Here is a 16,781-nt window from a genome sequence, read left to right on the forward strand (position 1 = left end):
GAGCAGTAAAGGGCAGCACTCAACGCAAGCCTCAAAACACACAAAGGTGTGTGACGACTGAAGGAACTCTCAAACCATCATGACATGGCAACGTTTCTGTGTCATTGTCTGCTATGTTATAAAGGGCCGATTCAATTCAACAGAGGAGTAATACTTGCAGGTCTAGTGAAAGTGTAACTAATACAGAGTCGGCTGAGGAGTTACCATGCATTACTAATGAGAGACATGCAGCCAGAAAGTTGCATGCAACGCTTGCAAAGCTCCTGAAGCTGTATGTAGCTACCAAACTTGATGTCTCCTCTTCTTTTCCTTTTTTGCATTACATTATTTTAAATAATGCATCCAACTATCTAACTTTTGAAGGATTTAAACACACTGTAGAAATACATAGTTCTAAGATGCCATCGTAATCAAAGCCATTCATTTGGATAAATTTCCTAAGTTATACTGAAATGAACATCGTGGGAAAGCTCAATTTAATGATACCGTGGAGTATATTCTTGCTTCATTCCCTGCTGTCCTCTTTGCAAGGTAAGCATTTTATTCCATTGTTGTAGTAATACTAACTTTTAAAAAGATTTTATAAATATTTTAGAAATATTTAGAAATATTACGGCTTCTTGTTTTTCTATCATTATAAAGCAATTTTTTTGACCCTTGCTGGAATTCATAAAGAAAAAAGTTTTTTAACACAAGTTAAAAAACTATATATCACCATTCTCTCCCACAGGTGTAGAACCTAAAATATAGCTCTTATTTTTTTTTTACAAAGATACATTTTTATGTCTGAATTTGTTACAAAACAATTATTTAGGAATAAAATTTAAGTTTATTGGCTTTCTTGCCATTATTGCCAGATGAGTAAGTATATAATGATTTTCAGTGGGGTATGATTTTGTTTGATCAGACTGCACCTGCAGTTTATTTAAGCATTTTTAGAATGCTAGGGTAAATAATAGCTCTTCTGGTTACAGAAATGATCCTATTTTCTGTGTAATGCAAATGGATCTTGTAGATAGCTTTCTTGCAGCAATTAGAAAGATTTCTAAGGCGATATGAGAAAGAAGGGGTTTTTTTATTTGGTTGGTTTAGGTTTTTTTTAAAGCATGGACTCTAGACCATTTTAAGTGGATTGCAATTGAGTTTTACAAGTAACATTCAGAAAATGATTATAGGTAATCACCCTAGATGTTTGATTCTGGAAGTCTCTGAGCACCTCTTGTATTTTATCAGTTTTGGTCTGAGCCTCTGAAGAACTATGAATTCTTCGCTCTTTTTCATGGTAGCATGTACCAGAACTGAGACCATGGAAACTTGCAGGTGATGAGTACTTGGGAGAATCAAACTCTCAGGAAGGAACACATGTAGTGCTACATCCCTTGGGAACAGAAAAAGTTTGTGTAAAGATGCTCTGGAAAACAGGATCATTAAAGAAGAAAATTTAATAGTGGTGTTTTAAACTTGACAAACGGTTGTTTGCCAAGTGCAGAGTGAGGCTGTAGAAAAAACATTTAACTTGATGACTTTTTAATCTACAGGATCTTATTGCAAGCTTTCTCTTTTGAGAAGAACTTCAAGGTAAGTTTTTATTCCTTATTTGTCAAGTCCTACAAACAGAACAAGAATGAATAAGTGTGATGCAGTGCAAGTTAGAAAGTAAAATATAGCCTTGAATTCGACATGTAAAATGTCATGTACATGTACGTTGGATGTAAAACACACTTTCAGAATGTTTACAACTCTTTTCAAAGAATTTACATAAAGGGCATGGGTCCTCTGTTTGAAAAATGGAGGTCCTTATGAAAAATGATACTTCTGTGGTCTCGAGAAAGCTTAGAGGCATAATGGAATGAAACCAGGATGAGATCATGATTTCATGACTGGAAAAATACATTAAATGAGTATCCTTCTACAGCTTTAATTGCATGATAAAATCCTAGCTGTTATTTGAAGCACAGAAAAGTAAGTGCTATACAGCCTTAAAATAAACATTTTCAATACAAGTTTTCATGTAGAAGCTGAAATCCAAACAAAACCCAAACTAGGCAATGTTCCTGAGCCCATTGAATTAAATGGGAACTATGCCATCAATTTCAATGGAAGCATCCAGTCGCACGTAGCTTCGGATGTCTAATGACCTCTAATACATCTAGCGAACACACATGCACGTCAAATGATATGCCATCTTGGACTGTTGATAAAACTAAGTATGTTTTATATTTTGATGCCCTTGTTTCTAAACTTAATCACAAATTTAAGTCAGCTACAGCTGGAGAGTCATCTCTTGCTATTAAAAGTACCATCACAGTATATTCAGATAACACTTGGGGGAACTCGCAGCCACTCACACGCAGCATCAAGTAAATATGAAGCCGCTTTACAATTTTGTATCCTGTCATGTAAGCCTATTTTGCCTATTTACATCTCTCCCACAAGCTCCAGGTACCTCCCTGTCCAAGCAGAGATGGGAGTGCTGCCCCGTTCTGTAAAATGAGACCACAAAAAGAAAAAAAGAAAAAAAAATCACCTTTTTAAATGTTAACCCAAGAAAGACCTCTTTGATAAAGCGATGGTAATCAGAGAGAAACACTTCTCTCCGGGGAGCTGCTTATTCAGGCTGCTCCAGGGACCTTTGATTATACAAGATCCTTTTTGTTTTCTTCCAGAAATGAGTTTAATGCAACTCGACAGAAAAGAGATCTCGTAACAGCCGAGGTAGGTCATACCTCCAAAAGTGGGAGGGAGGGGAAACCCTCCCCCCTTTTCTTCTCTGGGCCTTTGCCGTCCTTACAAAGGAGTCTTTGTGGGGAGAATGGCCGCGGTAACAGGAGGACAGTGGTAACAGGAGGATGGTGAGGAGGAGCAGCTATTCCCTACCTGCTCGGCCCCCGCCTGAGCCCGTGGCCTCATGCCTTCATTCACTCCCAGCAAAGCACCTGGTGGGTGACCCACCCTGACGAGCCGACTGACGCACACCATGGGAAATAAACCTGCGACGCCTCTGTCTTTTGTGAGGGAGAACAGAGAGCCCCAGAAAGCTGTTAGCGTTTGGTGAGAGGCGCAATGGCGGCGCCGCTGGCAAGGCTCCCTCCCGCACGTGGTGGTGTGGTGGCTCCGGCCCGGCCCTCGTTCCCACCACCCCAGCCCACCGCTGCCTCAACGCTGCATCCCGGCAATGTTGCACTGAAATTTAATAATAAACGGGGGAATCTCTTTCCCACACTGGTACATGTCTCAGGCTACGGAGCCCAAGCAAGGGTTATAACCCCATTCGATGCGGGCAGGCGGGAAGCCCAAGGCAGTCCCTCTTCAGGGTCTTGTGGGGAGCCTGCAGCCGAACCACGGATCATTTTCTCCGAGTCCCTTTGAGATCTACATGTCTCCTGACCAAGTCAGAAGGTAGCTGGTGTGGAACGCTGCGCTGAGGCAAATCAGGCCGCTGAGGGAAACGGGCCCTTGGGACTGATGGTGTCCCAGGAGGGCCTCCAGCAGGGAAGTGCTGTTGCAGCAAGGACGTTCTACCTCCCCAAAATAACGCAAAGGCCAAAAGTTGCTTTCCTGAGGAGGATGGCTCAGAGTAACTATCAGGGGAAATGGAAATGGGTCTTGTTGTGCAGGGAGGGAAAGGATCCTCTCCGGCTAGTGATGGGCCATGGGGACCAGGAATAGTTTTGGTGCGGGGGCCTTCCAGGTGGTGATGAAGTCCATTTCAGGTTGATTTTAGACAGATTGTGCTACTTGGATGCATCCCACAAACTATTTCCAGTTGCAAAAGGGAAGTTTTTATGTCACTGTACGAGGCATTAGTGAGACTTAACCCAACCTGTTCCTTGCGCAGTGCCGTTCACTTTGAGATCCATTAGTTTAAACTCCAGACATGGAGAATGACTGGCAGCAGAAGAGAAGAAAGAAATTAGCTTACAAGTGAGGACTTAAACAATTTGTTTTGCTTAGTCGTGCAGCTGAAGGCTGGTGTATACATCTGTGGGGAGCACAGAGGGTAACTGTTTTCTCATAGTACATCAGAGGGGGAATAAATAAAAACCACAGGGAAGAAGAGCTATTTAAGCAAAAGGGCCAGGCTTTATAAAACAAAAAGATTTAAACTGGCCATGAATAAATGTAAGAGGGAAATATCTAACTACCCAGCACTTCACCCTGGTAAACTCTCCAATCAGGCTAGTGGGGGCAAAAACCTCAGAGTGCTTTCAGCCTGGAATGGGATCAGCTCTTGGAAGGGACGATGCGACGTGACAAACTGCAGTAGCAGAGCGCTGGGTCAGATCCAGGGTTTCCTTATAGTCCGATGCTCCTTGGTTCCTAAACAAGACAGGAAGCAGATCCAGATCCACCTCCTCTTTTGTCTGGGATGAACCAAAATGCAATTCTGAAAGATCTCAGGGGGGACATGAAATCCATCGTAGCTGGAATGGCCACAGAGGGATGGATGATCGGGGTGCAGCACAGAGCATGAGTTAAGGGAGAAGAGGAAATGGAGGGATATCTCATCTCCAAGCTCTCCAGCTATTGGTATTTGACCAAAGTGAAAAGAGAAAAAGTGGTCTCCATCCCCTCACTCTTCCTTCCACATGTAAATGCAAAACTCCCCAGGTGGAGCCCTGCTCGTTCATTGGCACTGGAGGGGATGGAGAGGAGGCCAGCAGTGATCCCACAGCACAGCTGTACCCTTCCCCATCCCCCCAAAAGCCGTGCTTCCCCTCCCCACAGTGATGGTTGCTGCAGTCACTGCCTCCCCCACTGGCCCAGGCTGCTGATCCCTCCTGCAGCACCCGTGATTGTGCCCATGCGCTTGCCGAGCCGCAAATTACTCTTCTGTATTAAAAGTCCCAACCCAACAATAGGCTGAAAAACCTCAGGCTCATATCAGCTTATTTGTAAAGCACAAAACACCCTGATTCTGCTTTTATGTTTCTCTGACAGATTCAAGCTGCCTCTTCTCGGTCGCACCTTCATGGGGCCTTGACGCGGAGTCCATCAGGAGGTCAGTGCTGTGCTCCTCACCTGCAGGAGGAGAGATGGTCCTGAAAATGCTGCCTTCCTACCAGCTCTCCTGTGTTACCATGGGTTGTGGAAGCCCTCCTCATTATGTCCCCTACAAAACACTGCCCTGTCTCATTTTCTCATTTTATCCATGTTAAATCATGGAAAATTCCTGTTAAATCATACTTTCAAAATAATGCCTTACAACCCAAACCTGAAGAGCTAATTAAGCCAATCCTTTGGTTTTTTTTAAAGTTTAGTTCCATTGCAATTTTTCTTTTTTGCCACTTTTTCTGGCCTTGGCAGAGGATGTAAGTATGTCTGAGAGGTGTGTGACTGGTTACGCGAAGGGACGGGGGTTCTCAGGCAATGAGCTCGCAGCTGCTCCTGGAGGGTTTTAAGCATTGTACAAACACGTAAAGCAGGTCCAAGTTACAGAAGTTGTTTTGCAGAAAAGTTCATTGTATGCAACCAAACTTTGGTATCCTTCTTGGAAAATATGTATGCCTGGGTAGGTGCTTTCTGTTGTGTTTTTCCATGTAAATGAATATATGTAATTTTACAGCTCACATTTCTAACAACTAAGATGTTTTCCACATTAATGCTGTTCTATAAACAGTATTTTCTGCTTTGTCGGTATTTTCAGAGTATCTGTGTATATTTGGAAAGCAATTCTTAAATGGAAAAAATTCAAAACTAAGCATGGAAAGGGGTTTTCACAGTGGAGGCTGATGTTCTTAGTAATTGGTAACTTCTGTGTGTGCTTTACTGTAAAGGTCCCATTTTGTTCCCATTTAATGTCACTAGCAGCTTTACCATGGCTTCATTGGGAGTGGAAAGGTCTGTTTATTTAATTTACTTCCTGCTTTTTGCAATGCTTTTTTAATGTCCATCAGCAAGATTGTAAGCGTTTGTATCTAGGGTTTTAATCCTCCCCCAAGAAGGAAAGCAACTATCTGCAAAACCTGATGAAATTTTGCTGTGCGACTACCTTTCTTCTCCACTTTTGGGGAACTATGATTTAGACCCACCTCAGCGAATGGTTAGTAGATGACAAGTCTTAGCTTCCAAACAGACTATAAAAGCCTTTAATGAAACTGCTTTTGGAAACGATTACTAATTATAACATAAAACAAGCCATTCCCATGGAATCTTAAGTCTCTGACTCCAGTCACCTCTTAAGCAGAAATAACCTTTTAACCGGCTTTTTTAGCATGGGGGGAAGGTTATTTATAATTGGTTTTGACTCTGTAAATTATATATTCTGGACTGTTCATAAGCTGAATGTACCCTGCTGTAATGCTTAGGAGGGAGGAGCTGAACATATGTATAAATTGTGCTGAATTTAGTCAATTAGAATAATCTGTGTCCTGTGTATTTCGAGATCAGCAGGACTGGGATTTGGTTTCTTTACATGGGAACTTGACCTTTTGTCTGCTGGGAGGAGGTTGACCTTTTGCTCCTTTGTTAGTTTACAAGTCTCAAACCAAACGAGAGAGAACCTTGCTTCTCTTTTAACCGAGGAACACAAAGGATAAAATTAAGTAAATGTTAAAAACTGGAGATTGTTGTTGGTTAATTTTCTTAGCTAATATAGCTGCTTATGATTTAATAATAAACAGATTTAATGTGGATGTCTCAGCCTGTTTGCAAAATCCCGTATCTACTAAAAGCCCGCTATGCTTGCTTACAGGTTCATGTCCTCAGGAGTGCCTTAATGGAGCAGCCTGCACAGAGGCGGGTGACTGTGACTGTCAGTTATTTCAGGCTCAAGGAAGCAGGTGCCAAATTGGTAAGTTTTGGGCCCAAAGAGTCAAGTCTCAGCTTCAAGTGAGATTTAAGGTGTAGGTTTTTAAAACAATACTGTTGACGGCATATTTGTGATTCCTCTGTAGTAGGACTGTCATTCCCCTGTAGTTAAGAGGATTAAAATGATATGGGTTAGGGATATATATAGAGCAACATCAGGAATGCCTACAGTTTAGCACTTGGGCTGTGATGATACATAGATACCATAACAGATAGATCACTGTCTGTACATCAGTAGCTAGCCAGCTTTTTTATAGTTAGCTGAACAACCAAAAAGTCACTGCATTTTTCTAACAAACAGTGACTGACTGATTGCAAATAAAATTACCGACTATTTCAATGCACTGGTTTCTGGAATCTGCTGTGTGTAGGGATCAATAAGAATTGTCTTCCAGGATCTGCAGTAGATCTAAATCCCTTGCCTCTACTTATAATTAAAATCTCTCCACGGAAGCAAATTAAAAACTTACAATGATCGCACGTGACTAAAACTGCAGCCTAAAGATTAAAAAAAATGTACTGACTTTATTTAAAGTTGAAGAAATAAGGTTATCTTTTGTCCTTGCTATGTATTGCCTTTATAAGCTCTTATTTCATTTCTGAGCTCTTACTTTCGTAGATGCCTGTGACACCTGTCAATTTTTGATTACTGTGCTTGTTGTAAACTCAGTGTGTTCTCTCCAGTACCTAACACTGGTAAGGACCGAGATGGAATTTGCAAATCGTGGGGACAGTATCATTTTGAAACATTTGATGGCATCTACTACTACTTCCCAGGAAATTGCTCCTATATTTTTGCAAAAGACTGCAGTACTCCAGAACCCCAGTACACTGTTTGGGTAAGTATGTGAGCATACGCTAGAAATAACACACTGACTATTCCTGTATTACAGGACTTATTTTTCATCATAAATAAAGTAAGTGGAGAGATAATAAATGGATCAAAGTGTTGCATTGCTTACTTAAATATAAGACTATGCTGCTGGAAAATGTCTAAGCCTATGTGCAGTAACTTAAAACACTGATGAAATGATAATCAACAGAGTCAGTATATTAAAAATAGTATTTCTTACTCCCCCAGTCCTAAAAAGGATCTCTGATCATTCCTTTCTGGGAGCAAAAGTGGGTCTTAAAGCGGACCTTGGAAACATCAATAAACTTTAGCTGTCAGATTGTAAAAAAACCTGAGTTGCTGAGTAAGGTCCAAAGAGCTATCACCTGCCTGATAGCTGGGCACCCGAGCATACTGGGCCCCGATTCACAGCCATTGGCATGCTATGGGGAGCTGCCTCCCTCGCCCACAGAAAACTCTGTCCCCTCTGGGGATTTGCATTCTAATTTTGGATTACCTCTATGTCATGCAGAGAAGATTAACAGCTCAAAAGCCTTCATCTTGACCTATGTATGGAAGGCACTCTTTTTAGTAATTTCCTCAAATTGCTGAGTATCCATGGTTAGTGACTTTGGGTCAGGGAGAGTTCAAACCTATGCCCTCTTTGAAGGAAGATGCCCTCTTTGTCAGGCTGTTGGTTACTGTGGGGAGAGGATACGAGCTCATTATGTTACTTTTTACACAATGGTTGGGATTTGGTGCTGATTGAGCAGGGGAGAGGGGACAAGAGGGGTCCTAATTCTGAGCGCTAGTGGTCACAGTGCTCGCAGGGGCAAGGGCAGACCTAGATGCTGATTACTGCTCCAAGGACTAGTTTATTTATAAACGTATGATCTCCTCTCCCCCAAGATAATAGCATCTAGTGAAGATAAATCTGCCATTAAAACTGCCATTTCTATTCACTCAGGTTATAGGCAGATCCTGTTACATCTGCCTTCCATGATTTCATTTTAATTCTTTGGATTCTATGTGCAGTTATCATCTTTTAGGAGTTTTCAGAAAATGCTGTAGCAAAGCCCAAGATTATATTAAAATCTAGAATCAATATTTCAGTGGATCCCAGTTGCTCTGCAAAGAGAGAAACTACCATTCAATTGCTGGAGCAAATGTCATGTTAAAAACTGAAAATGTTTACTCAGAAAAGTCATAAGTAATGTTGAAGCATTGCAGTCACTACAGGCTAGGCAATGTAGAGCCAAGAACCTTGCCAAATCCTCACATTATGGTCCTTCTGGGTTTAATAATCCACCTCTCTAGAGGAGAAGAAAACACAAGAATTATTTTCATTTTCCTTGATTGTGTTTCTGTCTTGGGCCAGGTCTACATAGAAACCATCTGTCAATACTAGTAACATTTATGATGTCTTTAATTATGATTTTCTTTATACATGTAAAAACTCTAATGCTTTTCCTAGTTTGGTTTATTTCACTCAAAGAAACAGTAATTGGTTTTTACTTCCAGGATTAAGTGTCAGTGTAGGAAGATTAATTCGAGTATGTGTTAGCACTGTATGCGTTTACCCACAGATCTTTTCTACAAAAACGATAGCTCTAGTTACTTTTACAGCTTCCATTACTATGCTAGCAAAATGTTTCCCAGTTACTAATGTATTTAGCTTCACAGCACCCTCAAGTAAACTGGTAATGCAACTCCCATCCTTCCCAGAGGAAGCTGACACACACAGTCATAGGAGTCATATTTGAGTTACCTAAACTGTGTCTATATTTTAATTTAGGTAATGATAGGTATCTAAGATTCACAACACATTCCCTTGTCTCCTCAGTGGTGTCTAAAATCAGCTCACAGGCTTTTGAAGCACCATAACCTAGGGCATCCCACAGGTTTGGGTGGCTTAGCCCCCACTGAGATTAATGAAAGCTGTTGGAAGTTTTGCTCAAGCCCTTGGAGTAGGTATGTGCTTAAAACTCAGACTATGCGAGTGTAATTCAAAACTGTGTAGTAGTTAACTAGTTAGAGCATATGCACAGAAAGTTGGAGACCTATATCCCTATCATCAGTCAGAGTAAATCTGAACCCACGGTTTTCTAGTCCTGAGAGCACGCTCTGGCCAACGAAAGCTGTGTGGTCTCTGGGGAAAAGGACCTTTCTGCAGGAGTCATGCTCTGCCATGCCGAAGGCTGGGAATGCAAAGGAAGTCTGACTTCAGGGGTAGCCTCCTTTTTGCCAAACTTAAAAAGGAAGAGTGCTGGCTTATCATGCCTGTTCCAAGGTCTGATTACACCTTTTTTTATGCAAGATCTACTTCACTGCCCTAAAACTGTAGACATGCTGAGATAGGATTTGCATGGTTTTCATTTCTGGGAGCATGCATCTGAGGTCTGTTTAATGCCTCTCTCTAGTAGTGGGCAGTCACGGAAGTCCCACATTGCCAATATCTGAGACACACAGTTTTGCAAATCTCTCTCTGGCTGACTGAAACTTATATTTCCATTGCTGTGTTCAAACTAGGGAAGCTGATATGCGATTCAAACCAATACCCTGTCTCACTATGCTATATACGTATAATGGGGAGAGGCAGACTTCAGAAAAGCCTGCCCTTCTCCATTAGCAGGGCTGGAACGCCAGTGTGAAATGGTTTTTAACAGATCCATATAAGTTAGATGCCCACAGTAATCTGTGGGAGCACTCCAAAATCTCAACAAATCCTGAGTGGTTCAGGAAGGCGTGTTGTAGTTCAGCTGGTGCCAGTCTTAGCTGGCATGGAAAACGCTGGTATTACGCTGAGGTTTTGTATTGATTTGTAGTCCCCTCTTATAGATAAGACCTCTAGAAACAGAGCAATAGGGGTATCTCCTCCATGTAAATAACGAGCTCCTAAGCTGGCAGTTATAAGCTAGCTCACTACAGTGTCTCTGAAGTTCATCTACGTAAAATACCTGAGTATTTCATCCAGTATTTAAACCACTGTCTTGTGATGCTTTGTGCTATTAAACAGTTGCTGTATTTGTATTTCTCAGTAGTATTGGGTAGCATGAACTTCTAGTTTTGTATATCTTTGTAACTGTGACTTTTTAATGCTCTAATTATTTATTTGTAAAGCTCTTTAAGTGATTGGTGCACAGAAATGTAAAATATCATTTATGAGTTTATGAAAAATTGCATGAAATTATTGAGAACAAACGTCTATTCTTATTGTGTGTATATTTTTCCCCTCTAAGGTTCATAACAGTCCTCACTGTTACGGTTCGGTATATACTTGTCAGAGGTCTGTCAGCTTATTTTTTTCAAACCAAGAAGAAATAATTATTTCAGGACATGAAGTAAGAAAAGAAGGAATCAGGTAAGTGTTCTAATGGTGGGTTTTAACATTTTATTGCAAAAAGATAGTGTGGAGTTTGGGAAATTGATACTTTTTACACTAGCCAGAGAAAATAACTCAATATATATATATTTATTGATCCCTCGCTGTTCTGTAGTGGGGCTGATAGAGCTCTAGTGTGAGCAGATGTAATGGTGCTGTTGTAATACCTGAATAAAGACAGCATACACTCCCTGCATGAATCTTGTGTTCAATTTCTCAGCTGTAGCCTAACGATTACCCATCCCTACTTTGTATAAATGAAGTCTGCATCAGACAATTCTAGGTAATGCTTGGTGCATCCTGATACCATTTTGAACAAGGCAATAATTATTTATTATTGGTAGCTATACTTAATGTAAGACATAATCTTCTTCCAGACAAGTCGGAACTGGTTGAATCAAAGATCTTAAGTCCCCTTTGCCCCCTTGGGGCAAAAACTCCACAAAACATCTCTGGGGTACATCAAACTCCCAAATTTACAATTTTTTTTAGTAAGTATAAAGATGAGTGCAAGGCTATCATATGTATGTTTTACTGGTTGATAAAGTACAGAAAATTTCAAAGAGTTGTTAAGGTGTTCTTGCCATCCCCTTTGATGTAATGCTATAGCCATTATCATCTGAGACTGATAGCTACAGTGATGCTGTTCATCCCAACAGAAGCAATTTTGGAAGATTAGGATTAGATCCATGCTGCAGTATTATTGTCCAGTGGTCTTTGGCCAAAGGAGGAAGATACACAGTATTTTGGTCAATATATTTTCTGTACTGTAAGTTCCTCCATTTGCAGACGTCTAACCCAGTGAGGACCACGTGCCCAGACAGGCTGCTGGTGGTCATAGTGTCACACAGCTCCTCGCGCAACGCAGCATGTTCATGAAGTCACGTATTCCTCAACATGCCCGCACTGGGCTTTGAAAATGAAGATTCATTATTCTTTCAGGCTTATAATTGGTACAACTGATAGGTGTATACAGCAGAAAAGCTTTCATTTTTGATGGTGGATATAGAGAAGTAAACAGAAGAAAAGATAGTAAAAACATGATGAAGAATTGAATGGAAGTGACTGTGTATACACATGGGAAAAAGGGCTTAGTGAGTTAGAAGGTGATGCTTTATTTGGTATTTTTCTAGCACTAACCTCATCTCATCTGAGATCTTTGAAGCAGGCTGTTTATTTTTCCAGATTAATGTTGCCTCAGACACTTGGAAATGCTTTCCTTGAGAGACTGGCTGATTATATTCTGGTGAAGACTACCTTTGGTTTTTCTCTTGCTTGGGATGGAAACTCTGGTATTTATATTAAGCTGACAGAAGATCATAAGGGAAAACCTTGTGGCCTCTGTGGAAATTTTAATGGCAATAAATATGATGACCTGATACTGCAAAATAGTAAGTAAATAGCTTAGAAACACACCCTTACCTTGTGTGAACAGCTTTGATGTTCACTTTAAATATAATACTGTAAAAAGGCAGAGTCCTCTTTCAGTTATTTCGGTAGAAAATAGAATATCTGCTCTACTCTTCCTCATCATTAAAGATGCTAAATGACAAGGTCCCAGTTCAAGAAAGTATGTATATGTATGTTCATGCCTTTTCTTGCTCAGCAAAGCACTTGGGGTATGTTTATCTTAGCTGATGAAAGTGCCTTGAAAGAATAAATAAATAAACAAATGCTTGTGGTTTTCTCTATGTTTAAGGATGGAGGGAGAAGGAGAGAAGAGCCAAAATATTAATATTTGGAAAAGGCACCATCTTGAGTCATTCGTTTATATGAGCATCATAAAAATACTAGTTGAAAGATGTACATTTCAAAGCTGTTGCCAGGGAGTTCCTTGTATCTCTTTGTTGGTATGGTATACTACGGACTACCCTGCAGGATGAGGAGTTGCCCAATGCTGTGTCTGAGGCAGACATGACTTCCTAAACTGGTAGAATATTCTGTAGTCTATGTAGGGAATATTACATAGGGACTTTTGTCCTACTTGCAACTAATGTGGAAAAAAAAAAAAAGAACAAGCTTGAGAATATGAGGAATATTTTTCTCAGTCTCTGATAAAAACAAAGATAGGACTGTTTTACTGCTACCATTAATTGCTGAGAGAATCTAGTCTCATGGCCCTGCATATTAAGTCACAAAAGTTATCTCACTGTATCTTTTTCCCCTCCTCTGTTTTTCTCCATTTGTTATGGTTGATAGCGAAGCTTTTTGACCTTCTAAGTGAAGGAAGACGCAGTGTACCTATCTTTGTATAGTCTTTAAAAATCTGCCCAATATAAATTTCTCATACCCTTTCTGCCATGAGAGCAGTAAGTTCCCTGTTTCATGCATTAACTTCTGCACACCAGAGTACAGTATGTTTAATAACTAGTTAAAACTGGTGATCTGTAATAATGGAGAAAAATGGAGTTTGGAGGAGATAATGAATTCACACGATCTCTGAAAAATAGTAATTTCAGTATCTTTAAATGTATTATCTGTTATAAAAGACTTCCAGCTCTTAGCTTTCTTCATTTCCAGAGCTACATTTCTTCACCATCATAATTTCTTCTAGCATTTTTCTTTATCAGAAATGATAGTATTATTGTAGTGTACAATCCAGAGCGCTATGAATCGTTTTAACCTTGAACCAGGTTAACCTTTAACCTTGTCTAACATGGTGCCTTGCCTGTGCAAATACAAAGCACAAAGTTCTGATATCTTCACAAGAATAGACTGTTAATTCAAATTACTTCTAAGCCTCAGCATTTTTCTAAGTGTTTCCAAGTCTTATAAATAAACTGGCATGATGATTTATCTCCCCCAGCTAAACTACTTCCCCCAGTAGTGTAAGGGAAGCTCTCACATCTATCCTGAGTCTCCCAGAGTCTGAATGCTCTCTATTTGCAATGCCCCAAACAAATAAGTTGCTGAGAGGCATGTTATAGTCCATTTGAAAGCACAGTTTAAAAACAAACTCCTTTTCCGTTTCTTTATCTTTATCTTTAATGGCATCTTTGTATTGCTTTAATATACAAGGCTGTATCTGTGTATAGAACTGTTTCAAGGACAATGATTTTATTTAGTGGCATTTTTTGAGGACTTACTTAGAAATTTTTTATTGCCATGTTGAAATGTAAATAAAATATTTTTGATGTTTTTGCGGAAGTAGAGTTATGTCAATAGGTTTACCTCTAGATGAAAACTCAGCTTTTTATGTTTGGGAAGGGTTTTCTGCATAAAGAACTATTCTGCCAGAGAGGGAGAAATGTTTTAACTCCCCCTGGCTCTTAAGTAAAATAGACTGGTGGTTAGGATCTTATCTTTGTTTATTTGTGGAGATTCAAGTACAAATATCTGATTAGTGTGCTTTGGGGCTTTCCACATTGTAGAGTGTCAAACTTTGTATGTCTTGTGCTGGAAGAAGTTAGATTAAGTTTTGGATAGTACAGCTGTGTGAGAAAAACTGTAGCTGATTTCATTTCAATACCCTGTCTCCTGACCATGCATAGATATAGATAACCGTAGCATAGATACCAATTACTGTAAGGTTCTTCAAGGTGGAGGCAGTATACCCTTTCTAACATCAGAACACAGAGAAAATGTAATATTTAGTTCTTGCTGCAAAATTTGGAAATTTGGGGTCTGTTTCTTTACTGCCAACCTTCTTGTATGTTCGTGTATCTTCCTCAGCCTGTTGCCATGACTTCCAGTCATGCATCTCGTTCATTAATTCTCCCATGCTCATGCTGTGAGGAGAGCTAGGCAGTAGAGGTGTGTTTGTTGTAGGGCTTTTCTGCAGCAAGGGAAAGGGAGGGAGATAATAGTGCTGACTGACCTTTGTGAAACATGATTAAAGCCTTAAGTTGTTTTAAAGAAATGTATTTTTTCTTAACTATTCAATGCTTTATGCTTGTCCTTATTTGTATATTTGTTATAAAATTGTCAGTGATTGCACTTAAAAAAACCCCAGTCAACACCTTGTCATATATTTTTTTAATCTTTTCATTTAAATGTGGTATAAAATACTACTTGAAATTAAAAGAAAAATAACATTTTTCTATACCACCCGTACTCTGAACATATCTGTAACTGAGATAATGAACACATTGAAAAACTACCAGAAATTTCCAAGCTGTCTTTTGTGTTTGTGTTGAAAATTTTTTTTCCTGGATGCTCTTCCAATGTTTTCATGCAGTAGGTGAATATACAGAAGACATTGCTGACTTTGCAAATAGCTGGGCTGTGCAAACCTCAGATGACGAAGCTTGTGTACCTACTGCCTCAGATTTTTCCAGTCCTTGCACAGCTGATGCAGAATCCACTGAGGTAAATTAATCATGTAATATATATATTACATATATATATATATATATATATATATATTCTTAATCTTCACTGCATAGTGATGGTACAAGAATCTAGCAGTATACACCATATTGAAAAAAGCCCTAAAAGCATTGAGGCTTTGAGAAAGAGAAGATTCAGCTCAGGACTGTTGCTAGAGAACGTCTGAAGATCTTCGGATTTTTAGCTTAAAAGTACAAAGGCTCGGACAGGATGTGCCAAGTGGCACAGGTCTGCTGGCAGAGCTCTTCATTGCTGCATTAAACTTGGGTTCAGTTTCCAGTCCTGGCATCTTACACCTTATTATTTTGGAAATTGTGAAATACTGCAGAAGTAACATGCTCAGCTCCTGCATTGACACAAAATGCTTTTTTTGTCATTTCATGCTCTTTCATCCCAGCTGGTTTAGGAGCAGCATGCAATCAAGCCAGCCTAGGCAGAGAGGACAAATTTTTGGAAGAATAATAGAGGAGACATAATAATAAATGGAGACTGTGAGATTCTCAAATTTTAATGGGGATATAAAGGACCCTAGATTAGGGAAACAAAGCTAAAAAGAATGATGCTTGTTCAGAAAGTATTTGCTAACTGTCCTTTACTGATTCTCCTTAATGTGCAGGACATATTCTTCAAGTGCCAAATATTCCTACAGTTTCCTTTTCTCAGCTGTCATGAAAGCATAGATCCGTATTCTTATATTTCTAGCTGTATGAATGATCTTTGCAGGTAAGACTGGAGTTCTTGTGTATTTATTTTTGATGCATGACATGAATGCTCACTCTTTCGCTTGAGACCAGAACTGAGCAGCACTGAAGGAAGTTAGGAGGAACCAAGTTCAAAGTGAAAGAGATGGGGTTTCTCAGTGGGTGGTTTAGTGTGGAAACAAAGGGCACAGAACCAGCCTGCCAAGGGATGTGTTGATTGCTAAAGGTTTACATGGATTCAAGGAAATAGCAGACAAATACATGGAAGAGAAATCCTTGGAGAATCACTAACGACAAAAGAGGAGCTGCTAACCACAAAAAAACTGAAACCTGTATCTCGAGGTCCTGAATCAAAAATACACGGAGATGATACTAGCGGGAAATATCAATGATACTGGAGGAGCTGGACCATTTGTCTGACATAGTTGGACTGTTTTTATGAGCAATGACTATGGTTCAAATTAGTAGAATTTTTCAAAATTCTTTTATTTATGTAAATTCAGACTTGTCAAAAGAAATTCAACTCTCATTGGCTTTGGTGGGAGTTAGACCTCCTCAGCTGCTGGCATTATATGCAACCTGGTATTTTTCCCTTATCTCTCCAGACTCCTGTTTAGTTCTTGTCAGTCATTCAAGTTAAACTGGTGCTCCAGAGTGTAACTGAATAGATGACTGAGCAGTGTACCACTTCCTTCTTAGCAGGGTTTTTAAATTAAGAAGTAATTGT

The 16,781-nt window shown here is 39.8% G+C and overlaps 1 protein-coding gene across 1 annotated transcript in view; it reads left to right on the forward strand.

Annotated features, from left to right (window-relative positions):
* The first annotated feature begins 452 nt into the window (after positions 1-452).
* OTOGL (otogelin like) overlaps positions 453-16,781 on the forward strand; it is a 96,714-nt gene continuing 80,385 nt past the window's right edge. Inside the window, exons 1-10 of the mRNA XM_072851111.1 lie at positions 453-531; positions 1,539-1,578; positions 2,667-2,715; positions 4,942-5,002; positions 6,695-6,793; positions 7,495-7,649; positions 10,882-11,003; positions 12,210-12,415; positions 15,205-15,332; positions 15,970-16,076. Of these exons, the coding sequence (XP_072707212.1) occupies positions 453-531; positions 1,539-1,578; positions 2,667-2,715; positions 4,942-5,002; positions 6,695-6,793; positions 7,495-7,649; positions 10,882-11,003; positions 12,210-12,415; positions 15,205-15,332; positions 15,970-16,076 (1,046 nt within the window). The remainder of the gene's footprint in view (positions 532-1,538; positions 1,579-2,666; positions 2,716-4,941; positions 5,003-6,694; positions 6,794-7,494; positions 7,650-10,881; positions 11,004-12,209; positions 12,416-15,204; positions 15,333-15,969; positions 16,077-16,781) is intronic.

This window comes from Ciconia boyciana, chromosome 1 (assembly GCF_034638445.1).
Source record: "Ciconia boyciana chromosome 1, ASM3463844v1, whole genome shotgun sequence".
Lineage (NCBI taxonomy): Eukaryota > Metazoa > Chordata > Aves > Ciconiiformes > Ciconiidae > Ciconia > Ciconia boyciana.